We start from the raw sequence: 22,595 nt of genomic DNA on the forward strand, positions 1-22,595 counted from the left end.
ATAACATAGCATTTTGTAAATGAAGAACTTGAGGACCCAGAGAGATTAAATTGCTTTCCTACATCCACATAGCTATTAAGTGTCTGAGGCACTTAAACTTAAACACTAGTGCTATCCACTATTGTATGCTGCCTCTAATGGGCCTACCATGTATAAGATATGGTATTAATTGCTGATAGTTGTAAAGATAAAATAAATAAAAATGCTGTCATTAAGGACTATACAGTGAGGTAAAATAAACTAGTTATATAAATAACTATGATCCAAGATAGTATAAAGAGGTTAAAAGAGAGCTGTAGAAAAAGCATCTGAAAATGTGAAGGAGGGAGATGTTACTTTCAAATAAAAACTTTATGAAGATTGTAGCATCACAAAGTAGAGAACATATTTTATCAGGTGACGATGCAGAGGAATCCACTGCAGGCATAGATGGTAAAGTGAGTCAGGAAAGGATGATAGTAAGGGATCATATGAAAGTAGAAATTAGGAACAGTCTATTATGCCCAAAATTTAGAGTTGATTAAGAGGAATAGTATGAAATAAGGTTGGTAAAGTAAGCTTGGAAGGTAAGCTGGAGTCTGATGTTTAAAATTTGCTTTGCACTTCTCATTATTGGATCTTTGCCATTATTGTCTCTTCAGTTTTACTGATTCATTGAATCAAGACAGCTGAGAAGTATGGCCATTTGCTATAGGAACTTTTTTGATAACCAGTATTTTAGTACTTTCCTTCAAAATTCTCCTATAATGTATGCAACTCTGGAGTAAAAGTATTTTGATGAAAAGGCTCTCATCCTTACATTCTTAATCAAAGATCTAACTTTTTCATAAAATATCAAGCTCTCTTACATTAAAAATTTTTCGTCTTCCTTTTTACACCTTTTCTTCTTTCTAATGTGTTTCTTACTTGCTTGTGTTATTTTCCGTGGTTTCTTACTCTTTTAGGCAATTTTCATTATAAGTTGGATTTCATTTAATAACAGAATTAACTGAATTTATATGACATAATTATCATGAGAAATTTTCTAGGCCACCACTTTGCTTTTAAATCTATAGCATATAATATGGTCCTATTTTTAAAGGTGTTGCAGTAGCTTTGTACTCAATTTCAATTTATAAAGATTATGGCAGGAACTTTTTTTTTTACATTTAAATTGTGGACTCCTTTAGCTTAGCTTTTTGTTTACTGAAAATTTATCAGGGCAAAATCATTGTTTTTAAAGTAGTGTTTTCTCATATTTGGGAATGTGCAACTGTGATTGAGCAATTGTTAAAAAAATATTAAGTGGAGTTTGGAAATGTTAGCTGCCAGCATTCTGTTCCTAAGGAAATGAGAGGGAAAGATGGACAATATATAGGCTTGAGGTCACCTCAAGTTTGTAGATTTCATCCTTTAATGTTAACAAACACTTTTTGAAATCTGATATTCTTTGAAAACAGCTTTGTGCTTTTGAGTAACCTCATCTATAATTTTTCAGGCACTAAAAAAGCTAATAAATTTTACAGGTAAACAGAATAAAATGTGAATTAGATACATAACCATGATTTATGCTCTTATGTAAAAATATATTTTAAAGATGCTTCTTTAAAATTGTAAGGGATGCCTGTAATTCTTGCTTTGGGGAGGCAAATACTAATGAATCACTTGAGCTCTGATCTTTTGCACTACTTTAGAGCCAAAGCTCATTGAATGTCCATTCTAAGTTGGCACGAGTATGGTGAGACCTTGGAGTAGGGAGCCATTAGAATGACTAAATATAGGGACAAATCCACGAAAGAAACAGAGCGAGTTATTAGAGGAAGAAGACCAAACTTCTCTTCTGACTGTATTTATCTGGGATATATGTTCTTCGAAAAGGTGGCAATTTAATTGTGGGTAGAATTGTAAGATGCTTGTAAGACATTTGAGGTAGAACAAATGTCTTTAAGCAAAAAAAAAAAAAAGGGAAAGCCTAAATACTATAAATGAGTAGTCTAGTTTAGCTAGTAGATAGATAATGGCTTTTTGTAGGAGTGTAGTGAAAGAAAAGGTTGTAAAGAAGGGATAAAGTAAAATTGTGGAGAACCTTGATTGAATAGGGAGGAAGTATCTAATTGCAATTTTTTTTTTTTAATTATAGCTTTTTATTGACAAAACATATGCATGGTTAATTTTTCAACATTGACCCTTGCAAAACCTTCTGTTCTAACTTTTCCCCTCCTTCCCTCCAGTCCCTTCTCTAGATGGCAAGTAGTGCCATACATGTTAAATATGTGAAAGTATATGTTAAATATATGTATACATATTTATACAGTTGTCTTGCTGCGCAAGAAAAATTGGATTTATAAAGAAGGTAAAAATAACCTGGGAAGAAAAACAAAAATGCAAGCAAACAATAACAGAAAGAGTGCAAATGCTATGTTGTGGTCCACATTCATTTCCCAGTGTTCTTTCACTGGGTGTAGCTGGTTCTGTTCATTATTGCTCAGTTGGAATTGATTTGGATCCTCTCATTGTTGAAAATATCCACTTCCATCAGAATTGATCCTCACATAGTATTGTTGTTGAAGTGTATAATGATCTCCAGGTTCTGCTCATTTCATTTGGCATCAGTTCATGTAAGTCTCTCCAAACCTCTCTGTATTCATCCTGCTGGTCATTTCTTACAGAATAATAATATTCCATAACATTCATATACCATCATTTACCCAGCCATTCTCCAATTGTTGGGTATCCATTCATTTTCCAGTTTCTAGCCACTACAAAAAGGGCTGCCACAAACATTTTGGCACATACAGGTTCCTTTCCCTTCTTTAATATCTCTTTGGGATATAACCCCAGTAGTAACACTGCTGGATCAAAAGATATGCACAGTTTGACAACTTTTTGAGCATAGTTCCAAATTGCTCTCCAAAGTGGTTGGATCCTTCACCAACAATGCATCAATGTTCCAGTTTCCCTACATCCTCTCCAACATTCGTCACTTTTTTCCTGTCATCTTAGCCAATCTGAGAGGTGTATAGTGGTATCTTAGAGTTGTCGTAATTTAATTGTAATTTTCTTATGTCACATTAGAAAAATGTATTCTTACAACATTCTTCCTTCCATAAGATTATCATGCAAGGAACTTTGTAATTATCAATGACCCTTTAAATTATCAAGAAATATTTTTAAAAATATAACAAATAATTGTTTTTTTTTTCCTTTTTTTATGAGACATCTTAAAATCACACTTGTGCCCAGAGTCCTTTTTGTTTGTTTGTTTGTTTAATGAAATCAACACAGTAGTCTATTTCAATAATTTTAATTTGTTGCCTGAAAGGACAATAGGTATACACAGTTCACTCTGTGTACTCTTTGTCTATATTTATTAAAGGACTTGGCTTTTGCTTTTGTGCTTGCTTTTTCTTTTCATTTTTTAGTGATTTCATTGTTTGTCCTTAATATTAATACATTTTATGCTCTCACCCCTTCTCCCCCTGCTTTATGTTTGATTATTTAACTTAATTAATATCTATCACTATACTTTACATGGAAAAATAAATTTAATAGTATAACTATGAGTTTTTTAATTGAATTGAAAAATGCAAGTATGATCAATGTTTGCTGCTGTAATTAGCTATTCTGTTATAGTTCTTTAAAGTTTAAAATTCTAGATCATTAGATTTCAAATAATTTTTTAATGTCTCAGTTAAATTTTGGATTCTTTGGAATCTTTTTGGATTCTTTGGACTCTTTCTTCAAGAGTTTTTGGGCTCTTTTTTCAAACATTGCCAAAAATGTTTGTGGCAGCCCTTTTTGTAGTGGCTAGAAACTGGAAAATGAATGGATACCCACAAATGTCTAACTTTGGAATAAAATTCTCATGCACATTAAGTTGATTTATATTGATTGATCTATATAGCATGTTTTTTCTTCAGAGAGTCATAGTTCTTGAAAACCAATAAGTAGATTGAGATTATTTACCTTTTTTTAATGGTTTGGATATGAAAATTTTAGAAGTTAAGTCCTAAAAGAACCCAGATTTCCATACATGTAATTATACTTAATATTTTGACCACTTTCCTCCTAATATGAATATTATAACCACTTTGAAAAATGTTTGAAATTTGTATATAATCACTTAATAAAAAAGAGAATAATTGATTAATATAAAGGAGACTTTTCTCATTACTAAATGATGATTAAGTGAACTTTTGAGTATATAAATGTCCAGCTAAATACTTTTTCATTGATTATATCCTGAGCCAATTGTCAATTTCTGTCGTGTTAGTGGGTTTATGATCTATTCTAATATTATGGATGCTACATTTCTATATTTTTTGAAGGAACTTATTAATTGGATTTTTAGCTTCATGAACACATGTAAGTGTAAAAATTATATTCAGTATAATATAAGTTTAATAAAACTTAAAATTCCATACATATAGAAAATTAATTTCAGTTTTACAATTTGAATTTATCAACTTACTGTGTACTTAAGAAATGTCCAATTTAATAGTTTTTAAATATTGCTTAAAGTGCTTATGAGCACTTTGAGAGCTATAAGAATGAATTAGAGTTGTATGCAAAAAATTTGTAACATTACTAAAGTCTAAGTTCATTGAGTGTTGTTTGTAGCTCTTTATGCTCTAATATAATTAATTTATTTCTAGATGCTGGCATCACCATCAACATCAGGTCAGCTGTCTCAGTTTGGGGCAAGTTTATACGGGCAACAAAGTAAGAATTTGCATTTATTTTGGGGTTCCCTTTTTAATAAAAAGCTATCTACATGTGCATTAATGGGGAATTTCAAAAGAGTAGGCATTTTCAGTCTTCCTCACAAGTATTGTTTTATAATACATTCATTAGTTCATAATTTGTTCATTTAGGATGTGTTATAATTTGCACATGAATCAGATTGAATTCTACCATTGCAATAGTGTAAAAAAAAATTGTTAAGAAAAATTAGTATAAATTAGTTTTCTAGGATATTACTTATAACTTACAGAGTTCAGGTATTTTAAGAGAATAATTTATACTAAAAATAATATTATTTAAAAATAGTATTTCATATTTTAGTGTACTTCAATACAACTTTAGCTAGATTAAAGCAACATTTTAGCACAACTCTTTTAGTTGCTATAAAAGTCTTTATAGTACTAAAAGAAATGGAAGGAACTTTATAATCCACTTTGTTTATTTTATTGATGGGAAAACTGAGTTTCAAATAGATTATCTGACTTGTTCATAGCTATATTCTGGATTAGATTCCAGGAGTTCTGGCTGATATTAGTTCTCTTTTACCTATTAACATGTTTTGTTCTTTAAAAATATTTTATAATTCTGACTAACTGAAACTTGTCTTCCTTACAACTATTACCACTTAGAGAGTTTAATAGTATGTATTAATTTAGTTTATGAGATTATAATTATGAATTTCCATGTTTTATGTGAAATATTTTACTAAGTAGCATTTCATTTTATGGAATGATTAATAATATCTAATGAAAAACTTATAGATTATAAAAAAATAAAGTAATAATAACTTCAAGTGTTCTTATTTTAAAATTAAAAAGATGTAACAACAAAAATCATGTTTAGTACAATATACATGCCATTTTACCTTTTAAACTGAATTTGGGCTAGAATAGTTAAAAGGTAAAACAGTACAATTTTTTTTCCAATTTTTCCATTATATTTTCTTATCTTTCTTCTGAAGCTATAATAAATAAGATGTCATATATACTGGTCAAAATTTCCTGGTTGTTAAATCAAAGTCAATAATTTCATTCTGATTTAACAGTAACGAAATAAAAATTAGATCTGAATGTATTACATATTCAAGAATTTATACTAGTTGTTGAATAATTACTGTAGTTTCTGCAGCTAAGCATCTTTTCTTCTTATCATATGTTCCAAGAAGATTGTTACTTTATAGGGAACCAGCCAAATAAGAGCAGGCATTACTAGTGGATACTTAGTGATTATTGCTTGACCAGTTGTCTCCTTAGCATAAGTATTAGGATTTTGTGAGTAATATAGTAAAATAGAAGCAATTTTAATAAACTGTCAAGTTCTATCCCTATTGTTCATATTTGAGGATAAAATACAAAATATGTTCACAATCTATTGTTTCTTTTTGAACCTCTTAGTGTACTCCTATCTGGTTAGTATTAAATTCATAGGGAGAAAATAGGGTTTGTATTTGAAATGAAAATAGTAAGTTGAATTTTTTTTTACATTGAACCAGGTTATCACTTACAAAGATTGTAAAAAGAAAAGTATCTGTTTAACAGTGTCCAAAAAGTCTTCAAAAGACTGATAATGAAACATGCCTCCCATCGTTTGACAGTGAGGTGATAAAATTAAGAGTTACAGAATCAGACATGAATTCAGAGACAAGACCAATTTGTTGGTTTGTTTTACTTGACTATTGGGAGGAAGAGGCAGTATTTAGTGCTAACCATTTTAAAAAGAGGATCAATAAGACTTTTTAAAAGGCACCCAAAAAATAGTTCAAGAGAAATACAAATAAAGAAATTTTGTTACATTATTAAATTTATACATATTTTAAAAAATAAACTATGTAGTTTGTTATATTTTATGATCCTTTCTCTTATTCTTTGCTCACTGAAGTATTTGTTCTCCATAACAAAACAAAACAAAAAAAGAAAAGAAAATTTAAAAAGAGAGAAGATCTTGAAAACTAATTGTGGTTTCTCTATCAGGATCTAAAATGGATATACATACTATTAAATTGTTATCTGTGAAGCATAATTTTGAATTAGCAGGCCCTGTTTTTCACTAACATATTTTGGATCTATTTGTACAGAAAATCAGACCAATTCTAGAAAAGCTAGAGTTAGGACACCAAAACAATTTTTTTCTTCCTTCTTTTAAAATTATAGCTTCTGTTTTATCCTGCCATTTCCCTTACCCCTTTCCTTATAAATAAAGTCGATTTATTTATTATCATTTATTATCATTTAGTTTTATCAAGCTAGATAGCAGTTCTCATGTAGGCTCTTATTCTCCACTCTAAGTTGGTTGGTGCTTAATTCACTTTATCAGCAGTATAATTACATAATATTTAAGGTGCTTTCCTTCCAGCACCCTGTGAATTAAGTTGTGTAAATCTTATTGTTCTTATTTTCTAGTTGAGGAAACTCTAGTGACAGTAGGTTAAATTATGCATAATCATGCAACTATTACCAGCAGCAATTTCTGAATCCATCTAATTTAAGGTCTCTAATCTACATTTGTATCTTCTCTGAGACTTTTTCAAATACTTTCATCAAATTTAGGTAAGCTTTTTTCTGTGATAATTTTCTCATCTGCCTGTCTGAAAGTTGTCCAAAAAAGGAAAATAGTGTTAGTCTGATATGCATATCATGTTGGCTTTTTGTGATTAATTCCTGAGTATTCATTTGCTTCATTTTGATAATATAGTCTAGATTTTTCCAGAAATTAACATCAAGGTCACTGGCCTATAGTTTACTCTTTGGTCCAGTGATACCTTTTGTTTTTCACCATGATCTTCCAAAAACCATTGATAATGACCAGCCATTCCATTTATTAGTTCTTTTAGTAGTAAGGAATGCAGTTAGCTGAGCTTTATGACTTAGATCTTTTTAGAGCTTTGGAGCTGATTGTTCTTACTATCACTTTACCTGTTCTGCAGACATACACAGCAAGATAGGAAACTTCTGTATTATTATAGTGAAATTAACAAATATAGTCATGTGAATTACTTGGAATAAACAGTGATTATAATAGTTCACTGTGTGACATTAGTAATCATGAGTGTATATTGCTGATATTGGGCTAACTCAGAATATCAGACCAGTTGAAAATGAACTGAGCTGATTCTTCACTTTTATTTAGTTCTCTGTCACTTGAGTATTCGATTTGGATTTTATGCCATAAAAACATTGCTCTCTTGTTATGTTTTTAATTCTGTAGTTTAAAAGAATGGATATTACTCCAAGAACACCTGCAGAAGTTGTAGCTCTTAAAGAGCACACTTCAGTGACTGTTAGAGATATTGAAGCAATTGTTGGTGTGGGGAAGTCAGACATTTCAAGGATCATTCAAGCCCATGTGAAAAAGGACCAGTCACATAGAATATATTCAGAAACAAAAAACAGTGCCAAGAACTGGCAAACTTCCTACAAAACAACCTAATTAATCCTCAGAAAACAAAGAAGATCTTCAGAATGTGGAGTAGTTTTCTTGAAGCTGGAAGAACAGTGAGAAGACACATTTTTTTAAAAATTTGATATGAAGAAAGAAAATGTCATGAACGAGATATACAAAATGTAGTATACTGAAAAATTGGGAAAAAAAGGCATTTTTACAGTGAAACTGATGAAGCTTACTTTTTTGTTCAAGGTTATACCAAAACTGTTGTCAGAAGTCCAGGTAATCTTTATAAGATCTGAATATCTTCATCAGATTGTTAAACAGCCACCAAAAAAAAATGTTTTGGGAATTTTTTAAGATTTCACTTGTCCTCCATGGCAGTCTTATGTCTATGAGGCAGTGCCAATGCTGATAAATATATTGACATACTGAAACATAGAATTATTCAAAATTACAGAAATCCTCAGTGAACATAGAACATTGCAACATGCTCAGAAATTTATTCAAGAGATGGAGATAAATGTTCATTTAATGCTTAGGAACTTGCTTTTATTTAAACTCTGTTGAAAACCACTTGGCTATGATCAAGGCCAGATTTGCAAAAATGGACTTTCTTCAAAGGTTCACTTTTTCCAGTGTGATATATGATCTCATGATGAACTAATGAATGTGTCCATATATTGGGGAGTCATTGCCAAATTGTATATAAAACAAGTGACTGCAGCAAAAGAAGGACATAGTGCATGTTTAACCTTTTTTTTAAATGTAAAAAGTTGTAAGACTTAACTAATATGTAAATAAATTTAATTTTTTTTTGTCACAGTTAATTTGCAGACCATTTTAGTTATCTAATAGACTCTTAGCCATTAAGATAATCTCTTACCTAATGCTATATTCCTTATATAATAAGCTTCCTTCTTAGAGGTTCTGTGTTCTAATCTTTTGCAAGAGCTATATATCTTTTATTTAGCATCTGATAAGCTGTAGTCTTTTTCTTTATTTTCTCTTCTCTCAGTTTTTAGACTTGTGACATGTTAGAATTTTCTTCTCTTTCCAAATCTTTTTTTTAGGATTTGTTTGGCTTTTTTTTTTTTTTTTTCTTTTCCTCTAATTGAATGCCTTCTTTAAAAAAAAGAAAGAAAGAAAAGAGATGTCTTTTTTATACCAGAGAACGGAAAGGTATTTTTTAATGCCCTTTTACCTTCTCTTCTAGGTGTAGATCTGTGCTGAAGTTTTAAGCATAGATGACAAATTCTTGGCTATTATAGAAAGAAAAATATCAATCTTTACATGTCATTACAAACTTTCTTCTGCTCTCCATGGTATCTGGAAGTAAGCTCCTCAGTCCTTATCCTTCATGTTACTTGCTTTTATGGGTCTTCTCCTTACCTTTTCCCAGTTTGTAGCAACTGCTACGAGTTGTCATACTCAACTTTGTTTCCCTTGTCTTATCAACTTTAGCATCCTCCTGTTTCTCCCTTTTTCCTTTATAAAATTCTCACATCCTTCAGATATTGTCATTTCTTCTTCTTTAATTCCAGTCTCTTTCTTTTTTGCTGTTCAATTTATTTTCACAAATTTAATGTTTAATATTCATCTTTCTCAGATCCATTAAACTAGATTGATTATAGAGTGCTTACGTTACTCAAAAATTTTTATGTACTCTATAGCAGAAAAGGGGGCCTTTTTCTGCTATGTGATTTGGGGAAAATGTAATTTCTTTAGTTGTCAGCTGATACTGACTTAAAAACATAGCAGCAGATATTCCTTGAACTCTTTTATGGTATTTAGGAGTTATCTACAAGATGATAACAAGAGAAATAGTTTGCTGATAAGGTGAGACAGAGACAGAAAAAAGAGAGCACAAATGCTGGGCAGCTTTAAAAGATTGATGGGAGGATAGCCAAGAAAGAGCCATAGTCATGAAAATCTAGACAGGAGAGAGTATCCAGGAAGCAAAAGGTAGTCAGTAGTATCAACTGCCTCAAAGAAGTCAAGAAAGATTAATTTTGCAGAGGAGCCATCAGATTTTATACTTTTCTGATTATGTACTTTTGTGCATAATAGTTATCATGTCCTATTCCTCTACTAATATGTATCTAGCAGAGTCCTCCATTCATAGTAGTTATATAATAAATGATCATTGAATTGATTTTTATTATAGTAGTTTACCAGTGGCAAAATATTTCTATTTGTAGTTTGTTTAGTCATCATATTCCAAGACATTATGTGCTGATTTTGCTCATATAGCTCTTGTTTGGTATAAATATACAAGAAAATAAAAGGTTTGCAGTGATCCTTTCTAATTAAATAAATATTAATCATTTGATTTGGTGTGTATTTGAAACTGAAGTTTAATAAATCAATCAGTAAGCATTTGTTATGTGCCTACTAATGTGCCAGGATCTCTCCTAGACACTAGGGATACAATTGAAAAAAAATTAAAACAATCCCTACTTACAGGGAGCTTATAAAGAAGCTCCATCATCTAATGGAGGAAGACATTAAGTTCATATATCAGTCAATATAAAATAAAGTAACTATAAAGGGAGTACACACGTACACACATGGATACCCAAAATAGTTAAATACAAAGTAGCAAAGGACACATAACAAGATAGTTACAGCTGGGAAGATAATCAAAAAGATTTTGTGCAGAAGATGGTTCTTGAGCTGTGGCTTGAAGGAGGAGAGGTAGGTACTCTATGAGGAGGACAGTATTCCCTTCTCTGAGTGAATTCCTTCCATGGAGAATGGCCACTGTACAGTGAAAGATGAAGTAATCTCTGTGAGGAACAGAAAGAAGGTTTGCTTGCATATTTTGGGAAAGGAAGTAATGGGCAATGAGAGGGATAAAAATAGGTTGGGGTCATGTTTTGGGGAGTATTACAAGTTAAAGGAGAGTTTTTATTTTCTCTAAGACAATTCTTAGGTCACTACTGAAACTGATTTTGCCATGGACTGACAAAATCAGATTTTCCTTTAAGGAAAATTACTTTGGCACAATGTTTGAGATGGACTGAAGTTGTGAGACTTGAGGCAGGCAAGCAAGAACTATTATTCTGAACTATTTTTGTAGTTGTGTCAAATATATTAGCTATGAGAGTTCAGCAAATGAATTAAACCAATTTGTTTCCTAATAACAAGAGCTTTGAGATTAAATCTTATATTCTTAAATATCTGAAGACTGATTATCTCATGAAATTATCCCATTCCAATTTTCCTGTCTTTTTCAGCTCTTTTTGACCTCTTTTTTCTTTTTCTTTTTTTTTGTTTTTTTTGTTTTTTGTTTTATTAGTTAGCATTTTCCTTAGACAGAGACTGACATTTAAATGCTAATTATTTTCTGGAGGGAATAGGGTGAATATTAAGTGATAAAATATGAATATTTCAGATTATCTCTGCATTTCCTTTATTAATGCCATCTTCTTTGACTTTGACTGAAGAAAGTATGTGAACTTATACTTGAGTAAATATTTTGTTATGGTTAGTTCTTCTCTAAAAGACTTGCTTTAGAAATTTTTTTGGTTTGATACCTTAACTTTTCTGATGTTATTTTTATGAAAAACCATGAATGTATTTGGGGAAATGCATGAAAAAAGTTGAGTAACTGTAGCTTAACTTTTGTAGTAGTCAAGGGTAATCATAGCAGGCAAAAAGACATTTTTTTGCTTACAGTGAAAAAGATGGAGAATGGAAGAAGACTGAGAAAGGAAAATAATAAAATGGGAAAGAAAGCAGGAAAAATTAGAAGAAAAAGAAGAGAAAATAAACATAAGGATGAGGAAAGAAAGAGGAAGAATTTAATCTAAGTTAAACTTTATGACTTAGAGAAAGGTGTCAAATTGCTCTTTGCCATCTAAGGAAATTGTTTTTTATTCTGAGGATTAAATATGGCTTCAGGGAAAAGTATTATTTGTGAGAGAAGAGGTATTGTTTGAATTGAGCTTTAAAAGAGAATTTTTTTTTTTTTTTTTTTTTTGCCTCTATACTTCTCTATAATTTGTGTTATCTGTTGTGTAGTGAAAAGAGCACTAAATTTTAATTCAGGAAAGTTTGTTTCCTGCCTCTAATTGTGACCTTGGACAAATTTCTAAATCTGTGTCAGTTACTTCATCTATAAAATGAATACTGAACTGAATGATCTTTTTCTTTTAGGTACTTTTAGCCTTTAATATTCTGTGATTCCACTTCCAGGCCAGGGAGCATAAGAAATAAATCTCATTGGGACACCTATAACTAAAATTATACTTTTAGGATAAAATGATATATACAGTAAGATTTTTTAACCTAGACTCTCCAGTGTCTATGAATAGATTTCAGGAAGGGTAGGAAGGGATGAAGAGGTAAGGAGTTATGAACTTAGGAAAAAAAATCACACTTTTATTTTCAATAACTTTTAATTATAATTTAGCATGTCCTTCAATTATTAATGTAGATAATAGACATTATTTTTAAAAGGGTTCTGTGGACTTTGCCAAACTGTCAAAGGAGTATATGACACTTACATAGAAAGTCAAGGACCCTCTACTAGAGAGAGCAAGAATAACAATTGAAATAGAAGAAGTTATGTTGGGAGCAGAGAGGAATATGAACCTAGATTGAAGTTTGTATTTATATTCATATGTATTTTGTAATTATATTTGTATTCATATTCATGTAAATATTCACATTTATATTTTATATAAATATTCCTGTATTTGTATTCATATAAAGAAATAATTCTTATGTTGCTTCCTTGGGCTTTTCCTTTCCAATCCACTCTTCTCTGTTGGGCCTCGAGAGAGTCAGTTTTAATTGCCTTATTGAGAGTCTCAAGACATTGTGCACTTCCCAGAAGTAATAAATGACTTGGGGTCAGCTTCTTCATGGTTTTTCATTTCAAAATTAAACATTAGTAAGCATAATGTATATGATAATTATGGGTTTTGGGTCCATAGAAATCAAGGAGGTTTGTGGCCTGAATTTTAAGCTTATCAGCTTCCTGTTTAACAAATTAGCTTTGTATTGTAAAAATTTGTTATGATACAGAAACTGAGAAATAGTATTTTATTATGCTAGAGAATAAAAAATTTTTTCATCATTACATTCATAGTATCTGGGAAACATTTTTCTGGTAAGAAAGTTTTGAAAATGTGAGTCTCACAGTGTGACCACAGTACTAATGTGCTATATTTAATTCATTAATTCTTCACTTAGGGCTTTGTTGATGCTTAATTAACATGTAATTCCTAACTACATTTTCACAGCATTTAAAAAAAAAATATGAAAAATTGTAGTAGTCCTCAAATTAGTGAAATGTTGATTGATTTTTAGAGTAAGCAAAGTGATTATTAAAGTTAAGGGGAGAGAATTGGGCATTTTCTGCCATTTTTCTTTATTTTACTATTTCCCTTTGTTCTTTTGCACAAATTTCCTGAGCTTTGTAGAACATAATCTTACCATGTATAAAATCACAGATGAATTCACATATCTTTTAAGTACTGAAGTATTTATAAATTTAGACTCTAGAAATAAACAAATCTTTTATGAACTCAGAGACATCAGTCAGACATATATAATTAACACAGCATATTTTCTATGTATAGAGTAAGTGTTTGATCGTAGGAAATCTGGGTTTCAATTTTGGCTCTGACATCTGTGTAGTTCACTTTAATTTAGGGGGTTCATCATTTATAAAATTAAATGATCTCCAAAGTCTTTCCAGATCTAAATTGTTGTGATTTTCTTTGCTTGCCCATTTATAGTAGATTACAAGCTATGAATTAAAAGGTCTAGGAGAGAAGTTGCTGTTAAGAGCAGACATAGAAGTAGTAGGCCTTCAATTTCCTCATCTGTACAGTGAAATAGCCTTTCTGGCTCTACAGTTCAAAGTTAGAAAACTTAATTTTATGGAGAAGAGGTGTATCTCTGAGCTATGAAGAACATAGATTAAATATTTTTCTGTATTTCCGGTTTTAAAAAAAAATTACTGTTAAAGGCTACTCAATTTACTATGTTTTAGTTTACAAATGGTTAAGTTTTGTGGGAAATTTACTTATTTAAAACACCTCATATTAGTATCAGAGGTCTGAAATGAAATCCTTCTTTAAAAGGTTGGTAGACAAACCCCAATGGTATATTTAGAATAGACTTTTGGTTAACCTTTAATAGCATAATTTTTTTATTTGTGAATATATTCTCTAAATGGAAATATTTTCTCAACTTTATTATGTTTCACACTAAGTAATTGAAATTAAAATAATATAAACTAAACAGAATTGAGCGTTTTAATAAAGTAGCTGATGTGTTAAGTTGGCAAATAAAAAGCTTAATAGAAACAGATTCTAAAGTATGACATTGTACATTGATCTTAATAAAACAACTCAAAACTAGTTCTTGGACTTTAATAAAGCACATAAATCTGTTGTTAAATTATGGACATAATTGGACAAAATTTTTAAATCTTATAGATTATATTTTGATGTAGAAATTTCTTTTAAAATACCATCCAGAGAAATTTAACTTATATCATTAGAAATTTGTAATTTTGCAATTTCTTAATGCATATTTTAAAACCTTTCAAAATTAGTTATTCTTCCCTCTTATAATTTTTAATAGGTGCACTGGGCCTTCCAATGAGAGGAATGAGCAACAATACTCCTCAGTTAAATCGCAGCTTATCACAAGGAACTCAGTTACCAAGCCACGTCACGCCAACAACAGGGGTACCAACAATGTCGCTTCACACACCTCCATCTCCAAGCAGGTATTTATTAGTGATTTCAAATATGTCTTTAAAATCTGTATGTGTACACACACATATGTTCTGAAAAAGATAATCTATTAATAACAAGTAATAACTATAACTATATATATATTATATATATATATATATATGGAAACACCTATTTTTTTTTGGTTAGTGCTTTTCATTGAGACAGGAAATTGATGTACTGCCCTTAAACTTTTCATTTAATTTAAATATTTATGTTGTAATAGGGTGAAACATTTGCAAAATACATGTTCCCTTATAGAGTTAAGGTCAAAACCAATAAATGCTGCACAAAGTATTAAGAAATTATTAATTATTATTATTTTTCTTCATGTATTTGTGGGTCAGTTGGGGTTAAGTGACTTGCCCAGGGTCACACAGCTAGGAATTGTTAAGTGTCGGACCAGATTTGAACTTAGGTCCTCCTTAACTTCAGGGCTGGTGCTCTGTCTACTGCGCCACCTAGCTGCCTCTTCCCCTCCCCCCTTCTTTTATCCCCTCCTGGCAGGATATTCTTTTAAAAGAAATTTGATGCTGCAAGATTTATTGCTTCATTTTGTTTGGACACATTAGTCATTCTAACAAATATCTTCCCCCTTGCTCCCATTTCTTCTTCCCCTCAAAAAAGTTAGATAGGACTGGAGCAATTGGTTATAAGAGTACATGTTACTTTCCATTCCTTGTAATTTGCCATTTGTTGACAGAAAGTAAGAATTTGTGCTTTAATTTTAGAAGGGTCATATTCTTGGGCATTTCATATCAAAGTATTCTTTCCCATTATTTAAGATTAACAGTATTTTATCTTTCTTCTTCCATTAATGCTTATTGTGATTTACCTGTTCTTCCACCAGTATCCAGAGAAAGAATATGAAGAACATAGTAAATTTGAATGATATTGTAAAAAATAGATTAGGAAATCTAAATTATGATAGAAATTTTCATTTAGAAATTTAATGAGGGATTCGAAAGACCCATTTTTTTATAAATGATTTCTTTTTCAGGGGTATATTACCTATGAATCCTAGGAATATGATTAACCACTCCCAGGTTGGTCAAGGTATTGGAATTGCCAGCAGGACAAATAGCATGAGCAGTTCAGGGTTAGGTAGCCCTAACAGAAGCTCGCCAAGCATAATATGTATGCCAAAGCAGCAACCCTCTAGACAACCTTTTACTGTGAACAGGTAAGGTAAATTAGATCATGTTGCATGTATATGAATTGTCTTTCTTGTTATCTTTTGGCTTGTTGCCAGCATTGCTATTCATGCCCACAACTCTGCTCATATCCTCTTTTATCTATGAATTCATGATGATATATCATCTCATACTTGTGATCAAAGATTTCATTTCTTTTCCATCTCAATTTTGCCCACACTCTCTGGCCTTAAAGTTTTGTTTTTTTTCCCCAAGGATGGTGAAGGGTGGGAAGATTACTTACTTGTTTTATCATATTTAAATGTGCACTTTTATTAACCAATAAATAAACATTATTAAATGAGTACTGTGTATCAGGCACTATGATAAGTGCTGGAAATAAAGAAAATTAATTTTATAAAGTCTCTTGCCTCCAAGAGCTTACATTTTAGTGGGGGGAAAGAACATATATTAACAGAATATACAAGATAAATATATCATAAATAGAAAGTCACCTTAGAGAAGAGGATTCTGTCAGCTAGGGAGACCAGAAAAGGCCTCCTAAAGTAGATAGTGCTAGAGTAGAGTCTTAACTCTTGGTATCCTAAGGGTGAATATTGGAACAAAGAGCATTTCAGGCATGAGGAACAGGCTTTGCAAAAGCACAGAAATAGGAGACAAAGTGGGTGTTTGAGGATCAGCTGTTGGCTAATCTGGCTGAGTCATAAGAGTATGTGGAAAGGAGTAGAATATTAAAAAATTGGAAAGATAGGAAGAAGGTAAGTTATAAAAAGCTCGAAATTGCAAACAAAAGGACCTTATAATTGATATTAGAAATAATAAGGAGCCAATAGAGTTTATTGAGCAGGGGGATGATATGGTCCGATTAATTAATGGAAGATAGATTGAGGCAGGAATGCCAATTTAAAGACTATTACTATCGTCAATCAAGAGAATCAGCACTAATAGTTGTGTGAGTAGAGAGCATACATCTATAACAGATGAACTAAAGAAAGAAATAATTTGTATTAGAAACTAATTGAATACGTGTGGTAAACAAGAGAAACTAGTTATGGAATCACTGAATTTTAGAACTTGGGTAATTATAAGGCTTATAGACAGTAATAGGGAATTTCAGAAGATGAGAGAGCTTGAGGGGAAAGACAAAATTTTGTCTTGGTTGAGTTTGAGAATCCATTAGGAAATCTGAGTTCAAAATATCTGACAGTTGCTAAAGGAGGACTAGAGTCTAGGACAGTGACAACGACTCAGCATATCTGACAGTCATCTGCCTAAACATGGTAATGGAACATATAGCATGTAATGAAATTATCAAGTGAGGGAATATGTAAAGAAAAAAAAAGGACCAAGATAAAAGCCTTGAGGGATATTCAAAGTTAAGGAGTATGATGTGGATAAAGATCCATCAAAGATCCCAATTGTTAATCAAATAACAGTACCAAGCCAAAACAGAACCACAAAAACTCAAAGAGGATAGAGTATACAGAAGAGGGTGACCAGTGTACTAGTCCATTAATTTTGTCATTTAAGAACTCATTGATAACTTGAGAAGGGGCCTTCAGTTGAGTGATGAAGTAGGAAAGAAAGTGAAAGCTTCTAGTCTTGATGGCTTTCTTAATTGAGATAAGGAGGAAAGATATAGGTCAATAGCTGACAGGCTTATCAGAATTTAATGAAGGTTTATTGAGGGGGAGGGGGATTGGTTGTTTTTTAGGATGATGAAGAATTGAGCATGTAGGCAGTCCGTGAAGTCTGAGAGATTGGGGAAGATTGAAGATTTTAGAGAAAATGAGGGTGCTGTTGAGTCAGTTTAATCTATTGGAGAAGATAGAAAGAAATGGAATATTGCTTCCACCTGTAGAGGAGTTAGTCTCAGCAAGTAGGAGTGAAAAATAAGTTAGTGGTACTTCATATTCAAGGATATGAGATAAGGAGGAGGTTAAAAAAGAGTGAGTTTTTGGCAAATGGCCTCATGTTTTCAGTGAAATATGAAGCAAAGCTCTTCCTTAGATAAAGTGAGAATATTAAGAAAAAGGGACTGAAAGAGCAACTATCATAAGTGCAATGGGAAATCAATTAAGGAAAGTAGTAGTATTACTGTGCTATAGCAAGGGCGTGGCTGAGATTAGCTGCCATAAATTTAGAGCATACCCAGTTAGCATAATTTTGTTGCTTCCTCCCAGTCCAGGCAACATCACTTGCTTAGGAAGGAAAGAGGCATATTTTTGTAATCTAGGATTAAGGTTTGACAGGCATGAACTGTGATAGTACCAGGAACCAAGGAATTTGACCAAAGAAACTGCTGTCCAGGTGTCCTGATTGAGAAGAAAGAATAGCTAGACCAGTTATTTATTACCTTGTGCAATATTGAGGAATGAAAATGTCCATTTTAATAGCTTGCCGTTTTAGGAGATGTGTTTAAATGATCTATCTTACTTTTGAATTGGACCTGTGACTTCATTTCCTCCTAGTGAGGGAAACTTCTTTTGATGCAGATTGGCAGCTGCTCTGAATCTTTGCTTCTTAAAGAGCTTCCTGGAACGTTAAGTTGAACTCAGGCTAACTCCAAGGCTCATTCTTGATTCACTGTTATATCTATCTTAAGAGTTCCCCATATCATTTTTGTAAACTTAAAAAAAAAATTAATAATGATTAATAAAGCCTTATTATACAAAGAAAGCTTCAACTTGTGGCTGTTAGGATAGATACCACAGCAGAGTGTATAGAATTGACCTTAGAGCCCTGCTTCTGACATACATTTAAACTTTCAGTGCTCTATTCAACTCCCCAAAGCCAAGTCTTTACTTTGTATAGCAAGTATCCTTTGTATTGGTTTATGCATCATAACATATACCAATGATGTCATAGATCTATTTTTTAAAAATAGTATATATTATCATAAGTTAGAATCAAGACTGTTGCTGGGTTTCTTCAGGTAATTTTTTCTGGTAAGTTTTTCTTTTAATAAAACTTGTGTTTAAAACAAGTCTTGCACTTTCTGTTTAACATTCAAACCAACTCTATTCCTGAGGTTACATGACAAACTTTAAGAATGCTGGACTTTGAATCAGAAGAAAAGGGTTCTAAGTTTACTATTTACCTAGGCTTATCAAATTAAACAAGTCACTTAATTTCTTTTGCTTCATCAGTAAAATGGATATGCCATATCTATTTCAAGATGACATAATGTGAAAGTGACTTTACACACTACAAAATGTCCTTGTAAAGTATGAAATTATTTGCATTAATTTCTCATTTCCTGGTTAAGATTTGCCATTCTGCTTTTGGAAACTATTGATTTCATAGATATTTTTTGATTTTTATTTTTAAGGCCAGGTCAAGCAGAATGTTTTGGAGAGGGGAAATGTGTGATTATATTGGTTCTCTCACTTTTATAGTTTCCAAAGAACTGTTTACCCACATTTAAATGTTTTCAGGTTTAGATGATTTAGTTATGTCCAGCACAAGATTTCTTAAAACCAACTTTATTATTAGGTATTAATTGATTAATTAATGTTTGGAAAAAGAACTTGGGGATCAGAATTTTAGAAGACCCTGACATAACGTTTGTACCCTATAAATATTTCAAATATTTCTATGTTGTTAGCACAGTTTCTATTTATTCTTCATTCTACAAGTTCCTATTTTTATTCAACCCTTTTGTAATTTACTGCTATCTAGTATTTTACATGTCATTTCTTTGCTAATTTTTTATCTAGAGTACTCTATCTAATCTCATACCCCTTTGTATTGTGTTTTTGTACTTATAATCTAATATATTTTCATTTGTTTTTATACTTGTTTTAGCTCATCCTACTAAATATTTTTCATGTCAAGGAAGCACAGTTGTTACAGTGCTGAACTTGGAGTCAGCAAGACCTGAATTCAAATCCTGCTATAGACACTCACTAGTTCTGTTCCTCAGTTTCCTCATCAGTAAAATCTGAGATAACACCTACCTCCTAGGGTTGTTATGCAGAACAAATGAGATACATTGTATGAATCTAAAATTGGAACATATTTGCTACTATTACTATCAGGAGTATACTTGTATATGTTTAATGGCTTACTCTGGGGGAAAAAAGTATGAGTGACACATTTTAAGTTTAATTTCCATTATTAACATTTTCTACATTACTTAAGTCTAGACAACAAATAAATCAAGCCCTGATTTGTTGTTTGCTTTTTTTTTTGAAGTATACATCCTCATATCAGAAATGTAATAACAGGTTGAGCTATCTCTAGCAGCATATCCATGTTATTTTTATTTTTTTATATTAAAAATATAGTTAGATTTTTTTTTGGCTTTTTGTATAAACACCTTTTAAATGTTTGTCAAATACAAAGCTCTAAAGTGCCATAGCACATTTTCTCATCTAAGAAACAGTTGTGTTTGAATATTTCTTGCATTATCAATTTTAACTCTATCTGTCTTTCTGCCATTTGCTTGCTTCCTCTAGCTATATGTCTTGTAAACATTTTTTACTTCCCTCTAGCCTCACAAGAATAGATTAAAAGAAAGCCAGTGACCACTCTACATTATCATCAACTTGATGATTTTTTCATCAAGCAATTTTCCAATATTTACTAGAAAACCTGTGGGTCTTTTGGTCACAATGAACATAAAAGGTCTTAAGTAGTAATACATTGTCAACATAAGATTTGCATTTTTAAAAATTAGAATTCTTAATTATTTGTAAGTTTTTTGATGTCTTATCATGAGGCAATCTTTTGTTCTTAAGGATTATATTATTGGAATATAAACTCTGGCAAGTCCTGCTGAGTTGAAAAGACCCAATGATGGACTGTATGCTTGTTAAATTGAGACTACCATAATTAAGTCCAGAGATGTTTGTTATCAGAGATTGGCCAGTAGATTTTCAACTTGGATTGGAGAACCATAGCTCTTTAAGACTTTCTATAAGTTTCTTGTATCCAGAGTCAATAGAAATAGTATCCACAGTGATAAAATTCCAGATTTTTCCAGTATTGAAGACATGTCATGGTTTCTTTAGATTTAATTTTATGGTAACTTTCATGTATTTTGACCTTTCAAAATTTATAAATGTGCTTTAAAAGGATGTGATTTAACAGACATTTGGAATGTTAACTGTAGATGGGAGATAATAAAATAGCTAAACACTGGGCATTTGGTCTCATGGAATTTACAGTTTAACCTGAGAGATCAGGGTCATTATGAAGTAATATATTGTGAAACATGTTTAATTCATTGGTGATGATGTTCTTTATAGTGTAACAAAATGAAGACTTATATAAACCAACTAATCTTAGAGTAAAACTACTGAGCATTGTATTTATTCCTAAGATAGTAATTAGTCTGTTCACTAAATGGTACTTTGCTTATAACATTCTTATCTTCCTAGGTAGGTATAAATGCTTTTTATTCATGTTCATTTTATTCATTACAATCTTTTAAGAAAACAAACAAACAAACAAACCTGGTACTTAATCCATTTGGTTTTAACAGATCATTCTAGTTAAAGCAGAACAAAAATTGCATTTAGCAAACTGAAATTAACATCAGTTTCTAAAGTTTATTTAATCTGAAACAAGGAAATCAAAAGTATGTACTTGTTTTTTTTTTTCTCAGTTGAAAGTTAGTGTTCTTATATCTAAAACTATTTTCTGTGTACCCAGTATGTCTGGATTTGGAATGAACAGGAATCAGGCATTTGGAATGAATAACTCTCTATCAAGTAACATTTTTAATGGAACAGGTAAGCATCTTTCATAAACAGTAGTATAGAAAAAAAACAAAACAAAACCCTGTGCATCATTGAAACATAAAGCACATTTTGGTTGTTCAGCTTGATACACAATATTTTTGTTATGAATTAACTTAATATTTTGATGTTACTAATTACTTAGTGGTAATAGAGAGATGCTGTTTAGCTACATAATGTTATGTTGGCTGTCTGCTTGGAAACATTGAAGAACATTTTATAACACATAAATTATTATAATATATTGGCAACTTTTAGCCATCCCTATTATTAGCACCTTTCCAAAGATCTCTTCCATATCAGAAATCATTGTCCTTCAGAAGCTGTTCTCCCCACCAGGACTATGGAAAAATAGTCTTTAAAAAGCTATAGGTTTAAAAAACATCAATATTTAATCATGTATATAATTTTTGAATTTTAAGTTTTCATGAGCTGAATATTTACCACAGTTATTGAAAGAAAAATAAAATTGGACATAAGCAGTTTTCAATGTAATGCAGTGTTAACCAAATCCTTTACTGGAACTTTAGTAGCAAGACCACTGACTCTAGTTTACCTCTGTTGGAAGGTAAAGACAAGAAGAACCTCAAACTTGAGTTGATCCCTAACTGGGAGCATGGGAACAGAAAGGAAGGAGAAAAATTTTTTAGTTGAGGTTGAAATAAATTGATATGGAAGAAAAGTAAGAGAATAGTAGGTGAGATAGACTTATTAGCTTTCTAAGTAATGAATAGTTTTAACCTGAACAGGAAGCTCAGCAAGGAAGAAAGAATTAAGTTTTTATAGAACTTTAAAAATTTTGAGTATTACTTTATAGATAAATAATATCTTTAAAA

The 22,595-nt window shown here is 31.3% G+C and overlaps 1 protein-coding gene across 10 annotated transcripts in view; it reads left to right on the forward strand.

Moving 5' to 3' along the window:
* Positions 1–22,595, forward strand: part of CNOT2 (CCR4-NOT transcription complex subunit 2) — a 153,932-nt gene that overhangs the window by 109,481 nt on the left and 21,856 nt on the right. For 8 of the 10 annotated variants that reach the window (XM_031939183.1, XM_031939186.1, XM_031939190.1 and 5 more), the window contains 4 exons: positions 4,635–4,701; positions 14,707–14,854; positions 15,862–16,044; positions 21,674–21,753. In XM_031939183.1, the coding sequence (XP_031795043.1) occupies positions 4,635–4,701; positions 14,707–14,854; positions 15,862–16,044; positions 21,674–21,753 (478 nt within the window). Of the gene's footprint in view, positions 1–4,634; positions 4,702–7,927; positions 8,386–14,706; positions 14,855–15,861; positions 16,045–21,673; positions 21,754–22,595 lie in introns of those variants that run through there. The other 2 variants (XM_012550478.3, XM_023504303.2) reach the window with 2 other exon arrangements.

The sequence above is a fragment of the Sarcophilus harrisii genome, chromosome 5 (assembly GCF_902635505.1).
Source record: "Sarcophilus harrisii chromosome 5, mSarHar1.11, whole genome shotgun sequence".
NCBI lineage: Eukaryota > Metazoa > Chordata > Mammalia > Dasyuromorphia > Dasyuridae > Sarcophilus > Sarcophilus harrisii.